We start from the raw sequence: 16,496 nt of genomic DNA, 5'->3' as shown, positions 1-16,496 counted from the left end.
GAGAGGGGGATGTTCAATAGTATAATTTTCAAAGGGTCATACATTTAGGTTAGTAGCTTAAACTCATGTTTATTTAATCGAATACTCAATAGTTTTTTTGTCATGTTAATGTGTCAATATGCATTCCACAACACATCCACAAACAGACACAAGATATATAGCATTTAAGTGAAACTGCATTACAAATGACATACAAAACACACCTTCCTTAGAAATATATAATCTCATCTTTCCATATCATCATAATATACGTTCAGTCAGACTGTTTTCATGTGAAAGCTCCAGATGGTGATTTCATCTGTACAATACTTCTGTGATTACAAGAAATGACATGTGTATCCTCTAAATATGAACGACATGTTTGAACTAACAAGCAATAGTGCGGTTTAAAATTGTACTGGCTGACATACTGCACACATCAGTATCTCACATCGTAATAGGTACAACTGCCGTTTCTCACAGAGCAAAAGCAGCAGAAAACAAAGTTATCAACTTTATCAAAAGACATTTCATTCAGTGTCTTACACAACAGGGTCTTCGTTTGTCAAAAGTTTGGAAACAGTCTTACCGTTTTTTAGAGACACATGCATATGCAACAAACTAGGTCATTTAAAGGTATGAAGATTTACTTTGACCAAAATAGTGGTACATAAAGCTTAATTTGCATCAAACTGCCACCTTAGGCAATATTTGGAGAACATGCTAACTCATTATGCCCTACAGACCGTGATTGATTGAGTTATTGAATTCATGCATTAAAAACAATGAAAAACAGGTGGTGCGTGTGTCTCAAAAATTATAAATGGCTAGGTGTTTCCAAAATCTTGACAGGCACTGTACAAATCTATTGCGAGTCAACCATGTTGGCTCTCTCTATGAAAGTTGCCAATAGGGATAATTCTGCCCCCCTGAAACACTAAAGCAAAAATGATTCACAAAACCTTAGAAATGGCTTAACATTTTCAAAATTCAGCTTTTTAATCTAATTTCTCAATAGTAAAAATGTACGGTTCAGTGACCACTGTCCAGTAACAGGACCTCAATACAACTCAGATTTGAAATATGAAGTTTAACTAATCTGTGCCAACATCACAGTACAAAGTTTCTTTGAAATATTGTGAGACATTCATTTATCACAATATCTGCAATAAACATAAATGGTCTATGTTCTTCGAATGTTTGCAAGTTTCTATTTCTAAATTAGCCACACTTATCACATTGTGCTAATGGACACATTGACCTACTCTTATGATGAAAAGCGCCAAAGTGTGTTATGCGGTGATGTAGGCCTACATTGAGGTGCAGACTCTGCTATGGATATGAGTATAGTTCCCCCGTTGTCGCTGTCAGTCGTTGCTCGTCAGTGCTGGTGTGTACCGTAAAGCTGCTGTTTCGGCTCCCCCAATCATAGCAGTCTGTGGATAGACTGTTGGAAAGGGAGAAGATAAAAAATAAACGTATAGCATTTGTTACGAGCATAGACCATTGAAGCCTTACATTTTAACGAAATAACTTTTGGAATCAACCACCCACCAGATTCCTAACCTGCTAATAATTAAATGTTGATCAACAATTGGCCAACATTACTGTAGCCTTGAGAGAATGTTTCGGCATGTCACTTACTTGGCTGTATTGTTCTGAGGAGGGATGCTCCAAGCCAGGTCATCGTCACTGTCATACCGCCGAGGGTTGTCAAAGAAATAGCCTCTTGATGAGAGCACATGGTTTGGGATCACGGATCCGCTCTGAAAAACATCCCTTATGATTAGTGAAAGTAGATCCGTCCCCTGCTTCATACAGGGTATTACACAACAGCAAAAAGTTCAGACCCTCTCAAGAAACAGAAAGCAACCCACAAACGCTCACCCTGTCCTGTGGTGGCCGGCGGACCCTAAAGAAGTATACCACTAGGGAGGTGGGCAGCAACTCCCAGACGAATAGAATCACCCCAAACACGATGTAGCCCGCGTCTCCCAAAGAAGATCGCAAGTCCGCCTGGACAGAGGTTTGTAAATGAATAATTCATTCTGAGACGTACTTGAGAATTACAGCATGAATGATAATTGGCATGGAGTAAAGATTGTTTTCTAAATACATGTGTCTATCCATTTATAAACATCTATGCCACTGTTACCTGGTCAGAAACGTTGTACCAATCGTAGTCAAAGGAGTTGATGGTTTCGATGTCTGTCAGAGCTAGCACCACTAGGTTGTAACAAGCGCGAGAAGCATACAACAGAACCACCATCACGCCAATCAAAGTTACCTGGCACACAGACGTCCCCTATAACCCAAAAGAATAGAGATCTTGGAATTACCAGGCTGCAGGACGTTGTATAATTGGCATTCATTTTTATCCATTTCCAATAGGCTACAACAAAAACGACTTGCTTAGAAACGATCAGCTTGTTGTTATACATAGAATGCAGTTTCTTCTTTTTGGAATAAAGTAAGCATATGGGCTCTTACCTTAGACTCTAGATAAATACTGGCAAGAGACATCTTAGCCACCTTGTAGAGGCAAACGGACAGAGAGATGGCGCAAAGCACAAAGAGTGTGTCATTGATGGTAACTCGCACCAGGACAATGGTCTTGACCTCGGTGGCAGTTATTTTGACCAATAGGGCACAGGCCAAGTTTACCACCAGGAAGAGGAGACTGACACCCAGAAAGACCAGGTAGAGTGGGAGCCTATGGGAAGAAACAGGAAGAGAGGTGAGTCAAAAAGAGTTGTTGGCTCGTGCGAAATTATACTTAGGGGCTTTCCAGCAAAAAGATTGTTAACACAATGAAATGTTAATTTTAAATTATTCTGCATCCACAAAGTCCAGATTTCTTGGATTTATAGGACATATGTGGTGATCCAGACTTTGAAGTTAAGGACTGTTAAATAATATTCTGGAGTCATCTTACCTGTACTTCAGAAGGGAAGGAGTATACTTGGACTTGGCCTTGAAGTAGACCTGATGGGTTCAAAGAAAGAACAATGTACACCTTGTACATAGAAAGCAGTTTTTCTCAAGAAAGATGAGCATGCCACCGTTTCCCAGAGCTTCCATACAAAACAACAACAAATGCGACAGTTCGGATCTGATATCCAAGAGTCAATACATTGATTCCGATGACAGATCTGTCGACAGATCTGATACTATAAAACTCTAGATTTTTATTAGTACTTGCTGACCTATCCCCAAAACGAACCTACTGTAAAGTCAAAGGAAGCTGACTTGAGTTACACAAGAGTGTTTAATGACTGTAGGACAGAAGCCTCTAATTTTGCATGTAGATGTAGCATTCCCTTGCTACGCGACCACTCAAAGCTGGACACTCAGTGTGTTGTGTGTGTTCTTAAATCTGATACAGTATTAATTCCGGCTTGATGGAGGGTCTGCCCATATTTTACTAGGCAAGGATCTCATCTTTATGTCGTCGTCACCTGAAGTCCACTTTATCAATTTATAATGTCAAAAATAGTTTTCTTATTGCTCAATGAGGCATCTGTGCTACGCCACTGAATAATGGAACTGCTTAATCTTTCCCCTCCTATGTCTCCTTGCCACCCCGCATTTCCATAACATTGCCTTTTTCATCCCTCCCCTAAACCGCACCTCCATCAGCCTACGCATGCACACACTTATACACAATCCTCCCACATTCACAGTTGGCTGGAGAACATCTATTTTTGAATAGTTAAAAGCACCATAGCTTAATTTGGAGCCCAATTGACCAAGAAGAACCACATCAATGCAAATTTGGTCCTTTGAGGCCCTCCTCAAGGACATTCTTTTTTCCCAAATGTATACCTTAATATGACCACAAAACATATTATCTCTCCCTCTTTTCACACACAAAACCCATTCCCTTTCTCTCTGTCTCATACACACCCCTATTCCACAACCCCTCACCTGGGCACAGTAGAGGTTCATGAGGCTAAGTGTGAAGAACTGCAGACAGACAGGAAAGCAGTAGAGCAGCCAGAAGGCAAAGGGCCCCAGCGCGTTAGCGGTTACACAATCGCGGAAGTAAAAGGAGAAGAGGACGGCGCGCAGTGCTGCCCACAGCAGACACAGGAAGAGGAAGGCTGTCTGGTAGCTGAATCGCTTGTGGCGGTAGCGCAGGACCAGCCAGAGTTGGGCATAGATAAAGGCGAAGAGAAGGGAGTAGAAGATGGTGTAGGCCACAGTGAGGCCCAGCTTCACGTACGGGGGGATGGCCGGCGTGATGGTCGGAGACGGTGGCAGCATGGAGCCGTTACCGGCTGCAGATGTCCCCAGCTCACGTTGCTCCTCTACCAGGGATCCTTCCATCGCTCCTCCATTCATCTCTCTGGTCCCCAGTGAGAGACAAAAGGGTATTCACCAGGCTCTCTTTTTCAAGCAATGCTGTATTGTAAAGTCTATGTGTAGGATCAAATGTGTATGTAAAATTGATACATTCCTTTCATCGAGTCTTGCTTTAGAAACACAGGAGAGACAGAGAGAAAGAGATTGGGAGGAAAGGAGAGTGAGGAAGGGACACTCCCCTCTTTTTGCCGGTGCCTCTTCGAGAATGGTTGGAAGCTGTGGTCACCTGACCAATTCAGACCCCCTTATTGGCTGAGGGCTTGGCAGGAGGCTGTGATGCCTACGAAGAGGATGGAGGGGAGGGGAGAGGAGGAGGGAGGTGTTGAACAAATGGATCGAGCCAGAAAGAGAGAATGGGAAAGAGAAAGGTGCACATTGACAGTACTTCAATACACATACTGGGAGACCTCTTCTCTGCTCCCATCCTCTTGTGTCAGTGATGGCATCACATGCAAAGAGCAGATTGTCATGAAGTCTACCCTCCCCTGCTTTCCATTCTGCTGTTATTCCTTAATTTATTTCTATACATTACATAAGGAGAGTTACAGCACTGTGCCAAACCCTTTGAGTGTAATTACAGTATAATCTGTACAGCAGTGTAACATCATTTGTGTGGATATAGGCTAACCTTAAAGAACAGGTATTTTAGCTTTTGTCAGTTCAGCTTAGATGTACATGCACATTAGTTCATTAATATGTGCAGTACATTGTCATAGATTTGGATTATATACATCAATATACAATTACATGTATATACATGTATATATACTGTACACTGTATATATACATGTATATACAGTATGTTAAACTCATTTATTGAAAATAATAGTGTTTTATGTCAGACGCATTTATTCGTATGTGCATGGTTGTACAATAGGTGAATGAAAAAGGGCTGAAATGTGGTGGAGAATGCGATTCAGAGCATCTTTACATGAACTACAAAAATAAAACAAATAATTCTGTAAAATGTTGGGTTATTACTGGTGTTTTACATAAAATGGAATGAATTATCAGTGTTTGCCCGAGATTGCATGATGCATCTAGGGTGTGAAACTCATGAAATAGTCTATACTCCTACATTCACATGGACTTTATTGCCACCTGGTGGACTAAACATTAGTAGAGGTACCATGTTCAAATATTTCTTTTATAGAAGCAGAGGAGAATGGATAACACCGCCTGGTAATACCTAGTATATTTTATCCTATCAATGACATATTAGAAATATAGGTACAGTTGAAAAAAGTACTAGATCTAGAAATGAGTTAAAGTTCAAACATGTTTTACTATGGTATCTGTGTCAATGCTCAAATGTATTATTAAATGCCCCACATATACGAACATGTTTTCCCCTTTTCACAAAATAGCATTGTGTGGGGTTTAAAATCACAAAATTCAATGTCATTGTGAACCTGTACTCGTATTTATTTAGCAAGGCCGCATTCCTAGTTTTTGGTATTATTTTATTGACTGATGGGAGGCACAATAAATTATTAAAAACTTTTTGGGTTTTCTAGAATTAATTTAATCATGAGATAACCTTTCACTGGCTTTTGTTGCTATTGGGATTCCATACAAATGACAAGCATCCGTGCTGATAACTAGTGTCACAGGCCAAGGTGAAACTTTTTACGTAAAGCGTAAACAGCATCACACCCAGCTCTTAAATGTCTGCTTCTGACTTCAGGCTTTTCTCCCAATGATTTGATCGTCAAAATCTAAATTTGCTGCTTTAATACTTGGATGTCATACTTGCTTAATAGCTGCAAATCAATCCAAATCCAAAAAATTTACTCTGATTAAAATGCTTTAAATTAACAGCGACACCTTCAGGGCAAGAGTGGAAAGGGGAAGTCTATGTGAAGCGTTAGTGGAGCATGGGGGCCGGAGGAGGGGGATCCTGCTGTCCTCCTTAGGGCAGGATCTCGTACATCAATTTATCATACTTCATTTTTTTCATTCTCATTAGTTATTGGCTAAAACACATAACATGATGCTCCAAATGAGGCGGACGTCCTCCCTAACCAATCAACAATCAGAATACAATATTGACACCGCGTTGGTCCAATTATCATTTCCAAATTTGATCTGGCAGTGCTTTTATACTTGTTGATCTATTATCTCGAACATCACTTACTCAGGTTAGGTGTGCAGAATAAGTAACCATGGCGATGTACCCCTATAGAAAGTGGACCACTGTTGTGACACCGCAATAAAAGAAACGTAATAAAATTAATGCTACAGATTTTTTTTGTTTGCTGCTAACTACCATTGTACATTTTCAGGTGAATGCAGCTCACCATCACCGAACATGTCATGGATGGATGACATTAAAAAAATTACCATAGGTTCGTTTTCTGTGTTTTGACATTCGACATGAATGACAATTGAGATCCTACAGTGTGACATGGTTTACAGCAGGGATCATGTTCGCACAGTCTGACAGGCAACAGTCGCAAAGGACTATTAAAAACTGCACAGTGTGCACCCGTTTTTAGATGTCTGCTTCCCAAGCTGAAGTCGCTTTTATCCAAAGCGACTTCCAAGAGAGTTTTACAAAAGTGCATAGGTAACTGATCATAACAACGAGATAGCCAAACATGATGCATACATTGTGAAAACCAAGTCCCAAAGGGAAGAACAATAAGAGCATGTAGTTAGACAAGTTACAATTAAACAGCAAGAACCTCAAAAGTGCAAGAGTGTACCTGTAGAAAAAAGCAAGCGACAATAATATATTTCATGATGAGTACAATAATTCTAAGACAGTTACAACAAACCCACAAAAGCAACAAAACAATAAAAGCTCTCAATAAGAGACATTGTGATCCTGGAGGAAACTAACATCAGGTCCAGCCAATCATTCCTAAGTAACGTTGTACTCCCGGAACAAGTGCGTCTTGAGCCTTTTTTTGAAGGTGGGGAAACAGTCAGTGTCCCTGATGGAGGTGGAGAGTTGATTCCACCATTTGGGGGCCAGACAGGAGAAGAGCTTGTGTTGGGACTGGGCGCTCTTGAGCGGTGGGACCACCAGACAGTTGTCAGAAGAAGACCGTAGGTGGCGGGTGGGGGTGTAAGGCTGAAGGAGAGACTTGATGTAGTCGGGTGCAGTCCCGTTCACCGCTCGGAAGGTCAGTACCAGGGTCTTGAATCTGATATGGGCCGTGATGGGAAGGCAGTGGAGGGAGATGAGGAGCGGGGTAACATGGGAGCGTCTGGGTAGATTGAAGACCAGACGGGCTGCCGCGTTCTGAATCCTGTGGAGAGAGCGGGTTGCGAATGCTGGGAGACCGGCGAGCAGCGAGTTGCAGTAGTCCAACTTTGAGAGGACAAGTGCTTGGGCTAGCAGCTGGGTGGATTTCTCAGACAGGCATCTCCTGATCTTCCGGATGTTGTAGAGGGTGAATCTACACGACCGGAAGACAGCAGCAATGTGGGCTGTGAGGGAGAACTTGTCATCCATGGTCACCCCGAGGTTCCTGACAGAGGATGAAGGGGTCACCGTTGCAGATCCCAGGGTGATTGAGAGATCGTGGGAGATGGAGGGTTTGGCCGGGATGATGATGAGGAGTTCTGTTTTTGCGAGGTTCAGCTGGAGGTGGTGCTCGGTCATCCAAGCGGAGATGTCTGCGAGGCAGGCCTCGACCCTAGCTGAGATCCCCGGATCAGTCGGGGGGAACGACAGGTACAGCTGCATGTCGTCAGCGTAGCAGTGGTAGGAGAAGCCATGGGAGGTGATGATTGGTCCAAGCGAGGTGGTGTACAGGGAGAAGAGGAGGGGTCCAAGGACGGAGCCCTGTGGGACACCAGTGGAGAGCTGACGTGTGCCTGACACTTTGCCTCCCCAGGAGACCTGGTAGGATCTTCCCGACAGGTAGGATGAGATCCACTGAAGTGCAGTGCCAGTGATGCCCATCTCAGAAAGTCTGTCAAGCAGGATTTGATGGTTAACCGTATCAAACGCTGCAGAAAGGTCCATCAGAATGATGACGGATGACCTCGAAGCCGCTCTGGCAGACTGGAGGGCAGTGGTGACTGACAGGAGGGCAGTTTCTGTGGAGTGGCCAGTCTTGAAGCCTGATTGGTTGGGGTCAAGCAGGTTGTTCTGAGAGAGAAAGTTTGACAGTTGGTTAGATACAGCGCGTTCAATTGTTTTAGAAAAGAAGGGTAGCAGTGATACTGGTCTGTAATTCTGGAGGACAGCTGGGTTAAGGGAGGGTTTTTTGAGTAGAGGGCTAACTCTGGCCTGTTTGAAGGCAGAGGGGAAAGTGCCGGAAGCAAGAGAAGAGTTAAGGACATGGAGAAGAAAAGTTATGATGGAGGGAGAGATGGTTTGAAAGAGAGGGGAGGGGACTGGATCAAGGGGACAGGAGGTGGGGTGATGAGAGAGAATGAGGTCAGAGATCTCTGCCTCGGACAGGGGAGAGAAAGAGTTTAGACATTTAGTAGGGTCAGTCATAGAGGGTGAGTGGATATGAAAGGTGGGTTCAGGGAACCGACTGCTAATGTCAGCAACTTTTTTCTCAAAGAAGGAGAAGTCGTCTGCTGTCAGGGTGGGGGAGGTGGTTTAAGAAGGGTGGAGAAGGTAGAGAAAAGTTTGTGAGGGTTTGAGGCAGAGTTCATTTTGTTCAGGAAGTAGTGGGTTTTAGCATCAGTTATGCAGGCAGAGAAGGATTTAAGGAGGGAGTTATACTTATCAAGGTCCAGACCGTCTTTGGACTTGTGCCATCTCCTGTCAGCTGCCCGAAGGACGGACCGTTCTTCACGAACAACATCCGTGAGCCACGGGCAGGAGGGAGAAGATCGTGCAGGCCTGGTTGACAGTTTTGAATTTTAAAAGGCATTGTATACTTAAAATAGAAATTTAAATACCGAATTTGAAAATACAACAAAATTCAGGCTGCTCAAATTGAATCGAATTGTGGAATTCAAATCACAAAAATTCGAACCCCAAAAATGTGTCACTGATTTACTTCCATACTATGCTTTCTTTGTCCTGGTAGTGTGTTTTAAGGTTAGAAGTAAAAGGTACAGTAAAAGATATAACAGATTGTGTATTAAATGTTGGTAGTTGGATTGGATTGGATTAAGTAATAATGAAACAACCACAACAAAAAGTTTTGATGAACAATTCTTCCTGTCGGTAGTTTAATGGATCGTCCACTCTGTAGGTGACTCCCAATGTGATGGAAACGAGAACAGCAGGAACTCCTGCGAGAGAGAAGACAGTGTTGATGCACAAGTAGCTGCAGAACCCTGCAGTGGGTGCGCCCTGCCACAGGCCTGCTGCAGCAACCCTGCAGTTCACCTGTATCCCTGCCTGAGCCTCTGCAGAGGGTGTAACGCATAATGATTTTAGTGTGTTTGTCTAGAATTATTTTAAATGAAATAAAGAGGTCATACATAGTGGGAAGGTGAGTATTACCCATCTGCTGTTTGTTAGACATTTTGTTTAGTAGCAGAATTAAGTTGAATACTAAAGTAAAGAGCAGAAACCACCCCCCAAGAAAAAGAAAACAAAAAAAACATTGGTACAGTGACAAATAGTACTTTCTACTTTGTTACTTTACGCCGCTACCTACATACCCCATCCAGTGACCACGGTGATAGTCGTGAGGTAGGATGGGGGTTTCCTCAGTGGATTCCAGAGCAGTAGGAACATGTGACAGGCATAGAGAGAGTTCCAGACAAAGGTGGCCGTCAGGAAGTACTGCAGAAAGGCTGCCACGGCAGTGCAGGGTCCATGGTCTGGGTTGACGTGCGTGTCAGAGGAAAGCATGACATTGGCGTGACTGTCTTCAGGTTCACGGGACTGTGGGACGGTGTTGTTGATCCCCAGCAGGAAGAGGAGGGTAAAGATGAGGAGACAGACACAGAGGCTCACCATCAGGATTGCTTGGCTGCTGTTACCGGATTTCCTGAGAAACGGAACAATTAAAAAAGTAAACGTACCAATTTGCGCCCTTTACGGAGGTTGCTTTCGTGAGGGTTGCCAAATCAAGGCACAGCAAAGATCGAATTTTTGAATCTCACCTGTTCATGACGTGAAAAACGATTGCGATATCCAAGCCCACAACAGACATGGAACACCCCAGATAGGTGATCCAGTCCAGGGCTTCAGCGTTGACATAATCAACCCTGTAGGACTAGAAGTAATAGGGATGTTTGATTTAAATGGGAAACCGCAGTTCACATCTGAGGGCAGTAAAGACAGGGGTGAGACTTGCCATTAGCGCAGCAAAGTTGGTGGTATGATTGCAAAAACAACGCAGGGCCTCATTGGAAATGTTTTTGTAGCACCCTTCCGTGATCCATCCACTTTTGGTGTAGTTCCAGAACACACATGCAAAGTCGTAGATGGTTGTGTTGGGGACATTCTGAGAAAAGAAACAAATCACTTTGTCATCACCATAGCCGGAGAACCAAACACAAATAGACATTTAGATTTGTGGGTGAAATGGATGAATGCTTTGTCCAGTGTGCCAAGAAGTCCATGAAATTGTACTAAAAGCTTTAATTTCACTTGCTTGATGCCGCTGTTCTGTATGGCTTCATAATCCACCGCAGAACCACAGGCCAGGGCTGCGTTTCCCGAAAGCGTCGTAAGGCTAAGTTGATTGTAGAATCAATCGTACAACGGAAATTCGTAGATTGGCCTACTCCCTACGAGCATGTTCGGGAAACGCACGTAAGAAATAAAGATTGTTTTGTTATTTTGCTCGTAGAAAGCTACGATCCATCGTTATCGGGAAACGCAGCCCAGGTCATCACCTACAAGCAGTGCCGGTCCTTCTTATAGGCGACATAGGCAGCCGCCAGGGGCGGCATAAAGAGGGGGTGGGCAATTTCCCAATAAATTTCCCTCCCACACTACCAGCAGAGGGCACCAACCGCGCCACGTCATTTTTCCGTTATGTGTTTGGGGGGGGGGGGGGGGGGGGGGGCGGCGCCCCGATTTTCGCCCCCGGGGAGGGGGGGGGGGCGGGTGCTGCTGGTGATAAATCTTGCCTGGGGTGCCAAATGTGCGAGGTACAGGGAAAACGTCATGTGACAGCTCCTGTAGGAGCACAAAACACCACGTTGTCCTTCAGCTGGAGGCCGTCCCTGTGTGGACAACACAGGCACTTCCCCAGTGTGATTCCTCAAACGGCACAGCAGGGGAAAAACACAAGGCGTCACTGCACAGTATGTGCACACACGAATAGGTGTGAGAACCAGTGCAAAATTACTCACTATGTCTGTGAAGCCTGCAACGTAGCTCTGTGTGCTGCTCCTTGTTTCATGGAATACCACACACTGAAGCACTACTGAGTCAATGTATATAGTTGATTTAGATCGAGACAAAGATTTAACTTTATTCAATAATCAGAAAATTGGTATCCGTGACTAAAATCACGTGTTAGAAATAAAGCAGGGTGACCGCATCCAGAAAGCATTGGAATGTCAGTCCTGCTTTGTTGTTATTCTGAATAATGACTGTTAACATTAACACCTAACAAAGAAAACCCAGTAAAGACAACTTAAGTGAGTACTTTGCCGGGGAGCCAAGAGGTTATTCAGTGCTGTACATTAAAGAGCAAGATACCTCAAGATGGTGAACTACTTGTGCCTGCACCATTGGTGGAAAGAGAAACCCAATTGGAAAAGAGCTCAGTGATTTGCTGAGAGGTCCATTGAAGTCATCTCATCGGTGATGACCCTAGTCGAGCTGGACAGGGGCTAGATGTACTCACCATCCAGGGGAATGGTTTCCCACTTCCATGCCCCATCACAGAGCTCCTCTCCATTTCCTAACTCTGACTCTGTCTCCATGAACTGATATGGAGGGAGGTTCTCCAAAGCAAAGGCCTGGGCGAGTTGCTCGGATGGAAACATATCCCCTGTGCGACACAGGATCTTCTTCTCAGAGGTCTCCACATGGAGCACGGCCCAGTCTGCAGACGGAGGGCTGGGAATCACTGGGAGGGCCTCAATGACGAGTTGGAACTCTTTTCCAGTCCCAGGGTGGACAACAGATATCTTTGAGAGCTTTCCCTTGTATCTTGACCCCATCCTGTGATTCAACATCAAGGAGGGTTTCGACATGTTGCTGGGCCTCTACACTACCTGTAGACCCTCCCTTCACTGCTGCATCTAGGTTCCTCTCTTTGAGGTTCTCCACCCTTCTCTGTTTATTCACCACTGGGCTGGTCTCTGGATTTATTTCAGCCTGCTGTTCCTGTAAAGTTTTAGGGGACATTAAAAGGTATACTTTCCTCAGAGGGAGTCGCATTCAAGGGCTTCACAGTAGGGTTGGGCGATATTACGAATACATTGTCATTCGACGATTGTTGCAATTCATTGTCTAGCATTTTTCTTTGCCGATGTATTACCAATTTAACCTTTAGATCAAGGCTCAGGAAAATAAGAGAAACTGCTTTTCTCACAGATACTCCTGTAAAAGAAAAACTGGATGTTGAGAAAATCAGGTCTTAACCAAAAAGAAAAAAATATTACAAAAAAACCCTCCAAACCCAGCCAGAAGCAGAAAATTCAGGACTCCTCTGATGAAGAGGAATTCTGCATCGTATGCCTGGAGAGCTACTCCAAGTCAAGGGAAGTCTGGCTTCAATGCTGGTCATGTAAAGCCTGGGCCCACAAGGACTGTACAGACAGGAGTGACTTTTACACCTGTCACAACTGTGACTGAATCAGTGGATTGGTGTGAGAAAGAGCAGGTATGAGTTGTTCCCCAAGATTGAAGGATGTATTCAACGAAGAAGCCCATTTAAAGTACCCAAATCTGAAACCCACGTCACTTTGTTTTTGGCTGCCTTAATATTCCAGGCTAGTACAGCGTACTTGTCCTTGTGAGACGTCAAGTCCCAGCAAAAGATAATAATACTGGACAGATCATGCTTTTCAGATTGTGATTATGTTGCTATTTGTTGCTGAGTGCACATTAGTTTTGAGCATAAGGGTTGTCTGAAGAGCAGACTTTGATGTGTCAAAGAAGTCCTAGGGTTGTTACACGATTATGCTCATTAGAAATTAGGGACTGCTTATTGAGGTGTAACCTAGCACATTCTCACTATTAGCTCTCTGGGCAACATCTGTTGTCAAACACCATTATTCTCATGAAAACTATGTTTTAGCAGGCAGATTTGTTTCTGTTGGATTATCAGTTTTTATGTTTTTGTGGCATGATTGCAGTGAAATCACATGAAACGTGTATGATGCAAAAAAAAAAAAAAAAAACGTACACGTTATTTCAAAAATGTAAAGTAATTTGTAATGTGTAAAAGCAATGAATGAAAATCAAACTTCAAATTTCTCAATACTAAACTAATCAGAAAGCTCACCAAATACCACCCAAATACCTAGAATAGAGCAGAGAGCACAACAAAGTATATTGCCACATTTCCAGAATTACATATCACTTTTTAATCCACAAACTGATTTTATCCCCCGAAGGTAGATAGTGGTTTATCCATGTTGCCTACACAACACAGCCTGAGAAATTAGCATGCACACACCCTAACCAACAGAAGTACAGGTGCAATTGATTTATTTCTCCTAATGCAAATCAGTGCATAAGGAATCATCTAGACTCTACCAAAAGGTTAGCAAATCTTGTTAATTATGTCAGGATTATGGAAACAGTATATTGGATGTTACAGTGTTCTGTATTTTTTATATGAGCATCTGTGCTCCAGAAAAGAGGGTTATGATTGTCTCTGAAAATATGTAATTCATAAAGATCAACATTTAAAGTGTGTATAGAGTTAAGATTAATTGAATGAAAAACAGGGTTCCTATCAGATTTTCCCATCTCATAATTTTGGAGAAACCATAATCTTACCTCACAAAAATGTGGTCCTTGGTTATGGTTGTGCAGATGCTATAGTCCTCGGAACAGGTCAGACCCTTCACAGAAAACACCCATTCACCTTTCCACCCAAACATTCCTGTTGTGTTTTTGTAGAGGGGCTTATTTGATCTACATATGTGTTTATCTCACATTCCGTTATCTTTTTCATGTGTGTCTGCACATGTCTTTGTGTGTGTGTTAGTATATTGGTGATCTTTGAATGTGTCCTGAATGCATGTGTGTGTAGAAAGAAAGAAGGGCTGCATTAATGGTTTTAGCAGAGCACTCTAGAGAGATACGGGTGTTAATTGCTTTTGTGTTTGCTTATTTTAAATTCTTGGCAAACAAACAACGCCCCTTAGGTCTAAAATACACATGGTTCTCATTCCACCGAGGCCCGGTTCCAGCCCACTTTAGTAGAAGGGTTAATGAGACATTTTGGGGGGGGGGGCAAAGACATATTAGTACGGGGGTCGGGGGGCATCCTCCACTGGAATTTATTTTTACATTTTAGCAGTTTGAAGCATCAATTTGGTGCAATCTGAGGGAACGTACACTATCATGTACGTTTTAGATGTTTCCCTGCTCCAACACACCTGATTCTAAATGGTCATTATCACGCTTCAGGAGAGCTTGAAAACATCCCATATATTTGAATCAGCTGTGTTGGAGCAGGTAAACAAGCCCTGAGGGTTGAAGACCACTTATCAATGTGATGCAATGTACACCAATGGGTTGAAACCTATAGAATAAGAAGAGTAAGAATACCTAGCTCCTCTTCAGAAAGAAGAGGGAACAAAATTAATGAACGGATACAGGACGAGGCACAGTACAAAGCACACATACACGGTGTGCTTTGTACTGTGTACAAAGCACGAATTAACACCACCAACACTCCACCAAACAGGTCTCTCAAGAATTTTCTCGGTATGTGCCGTGTGGGCTTGTCTTGTGTTGGGGGGGGGGGGGATGACTATTGCATGTGAATAATATGTATGAGGAATGGAAATGTTTGGGTTATAGTGCAAACTGGACAATACGGGTCTGTGCTTTCTGCCTTCCATACGCTCATGAATAGACGCTCCGCTATTGCCGTGCGGGAGACTAATTAATAGGACACGGCTGCGGGTCTTTAGCGGGATTGAATGGCCAACACGTATTGGTGGAGGCCCAATTGGGCTAGGTACAAGAAGAGACTTGCAGCAGCGAGAGGGGGCCCCGGAGACAGGATTACACGACCAGCCACGGCGACGGGTTGGGATTCTACAGTCGCTTCCTCCGCGATACCAGGCCATTCACGGGCTGCTGCTGTCCGGGGTATACGCGGTCTACTACGTTCGAGCCCGAGAGGAGGGGAGCGGAGACATCGGACGAGAGAGATTACTCTGCGCTTTCAAACACTAGAGAAAGGAACGGTGGCTCCAACATCCTTTGCTGCATGAACGGGTTGCGGTGGGTCTGCACCCTTGAGGATTCACCGTTTGTTTTCCATTGGCAGGTTCAAAGCAGTACGGATTCCACCGCCTGGACTTTACGGAGAGACCCAGAGGAGTGACGTCACCCAGGCAGAGGGGAATCCACCGCAAAGGAACAACTTCGGCCACTCGTGGACCAGTGGTGCAGCCTGACTATTCCAGTATCTAGGTTGGACAGTTTTGTGTGTATATATTTTTGTTCGGTCGGGAGGGACCCCGACCGAACGGACGTGTTTCTTTTCTTGTTTTTCTGTATGGTTGTCTGCTGGCCTGGGCAAGGGGTAGTGTTGGGGCTGTGCTCTATGGGAGGTGCAGGTAGAGGCTTGGGGATCCCTGTGGGCACGTGTGAGCCTTGATGTGTGGGTTGCTACCGGTGTTGCTGAGTGGCTATATGATTCTTTTTAACTGGTGTGCGGGATTGACCGGTGAACCTTTGCTGAGTGCCGTTTGCTGTGTGCCCCTTTGCCGTGTGGTGTTTTACCCTAGTATAAATACCCCATCTCTACCGGGTGCCCAATATTGGCCTATGCCCTTCATGTGACCCGTTCCAGGGGTAGTTTTATGAATTCTAAATAAAAGTATTTTCTTAACAACACAAAGAAACCCTCCTGTCTCTGTTGTGGTGTGTCCTGGGATTCTTTGCCTAGTGGGTTGTTCGTCTGTCCGGCGACATCCTTTTTTGGCGTAGTTGGCAGGATCCCAGTAACACCCACAACATGGAGGAGGCCGATGGGGGTAACGTGGGCGAGCCACAGCCTAGACCAGAGGCCAGCACCGTTAATGCAGTAATGATGCCGTGGTTCATGGGGGGGCCCTGGATCCCCAAA

The 16,496-nt window shown here is 44.1% G+C and overlaps 1 protein-coding gene across 1 annotated transcript; it reads right to left on the bottom strand.

Moving 5' to 3' along the window:
* Window positions 1-68: 68 nt before the first annotated feature.
* On the bottom strand, window positions 69-4,517 carry LOC134008996 (G protein-coupled receptor 137Ba-like). The gene is made up of 7 exons (XM_062448618.1): window positions 3,907-4,517; window positions 2,915-2,964; window positions 2,470-2,692; window positions 2,135-2,284; window positions 1,867-1,995; window positions 1,624-1,745; window positions 69-1,426 (listed from the first exon to the last, which is right to left on the bottom strand). Exons 1-7 carry the CDS (start codon window positions 4,321-4,323, stop codon window positions 1,312-1,314), a joined length of 1,206 nt encoding a protein of 401 aa, XP_062304602.1. The 5' UTR covers window positions 4,324-4,517; the 3' UTR covers window positions 69-1,311.
* Between the last annotated feature and the right edge of the window lie 11,979 nt (window positions 4,518-16,496).

This window comes from Osmerus eperlanus, chromosome 22, assembly GCF_963692335.1.
Source record: "Osmerus eperlanus chromosome 22, fOsmEpe2.1, whole genome shotgun sequence".
Lineage (NCBI taxonomy): Eukaryota > Metazoa > Chordata > Actinopteri > Osmeriformes > Osmeridae > Osmerus > Osmerus eperlanus.
The sequence above is the reverse complement of the archived record's forward strand: the minus strand, read 5'-3'. Positions and strand labels throughout refer to the sequence as shown.

Excerpts from the sequence above, each read along its gene's own strand:
- LOC134008996 (XM_062448618.1), bottom strand. The coding sequence starts at position 4,323 with ATGAATGGAGGAGCGATGGAAGGATCCCTGGTAGAGGAGCAACGTGAG. Across the intron at positions 2,693-2,914 it reads CCTTCCCTTCTGAAGTACAG|GCTCCCACTCTACCTGGTCT; the intron begins GTAAGATGACTC and ends TTCTTCCCATAG. Across the intron at positions 1,427-1,623 it reads CCTCAGAACAATACAGCCAA|TCTATCCACAGACTGCTATG; the intron begins GTAAGTGACATG and ends CCTTTCCAACAG.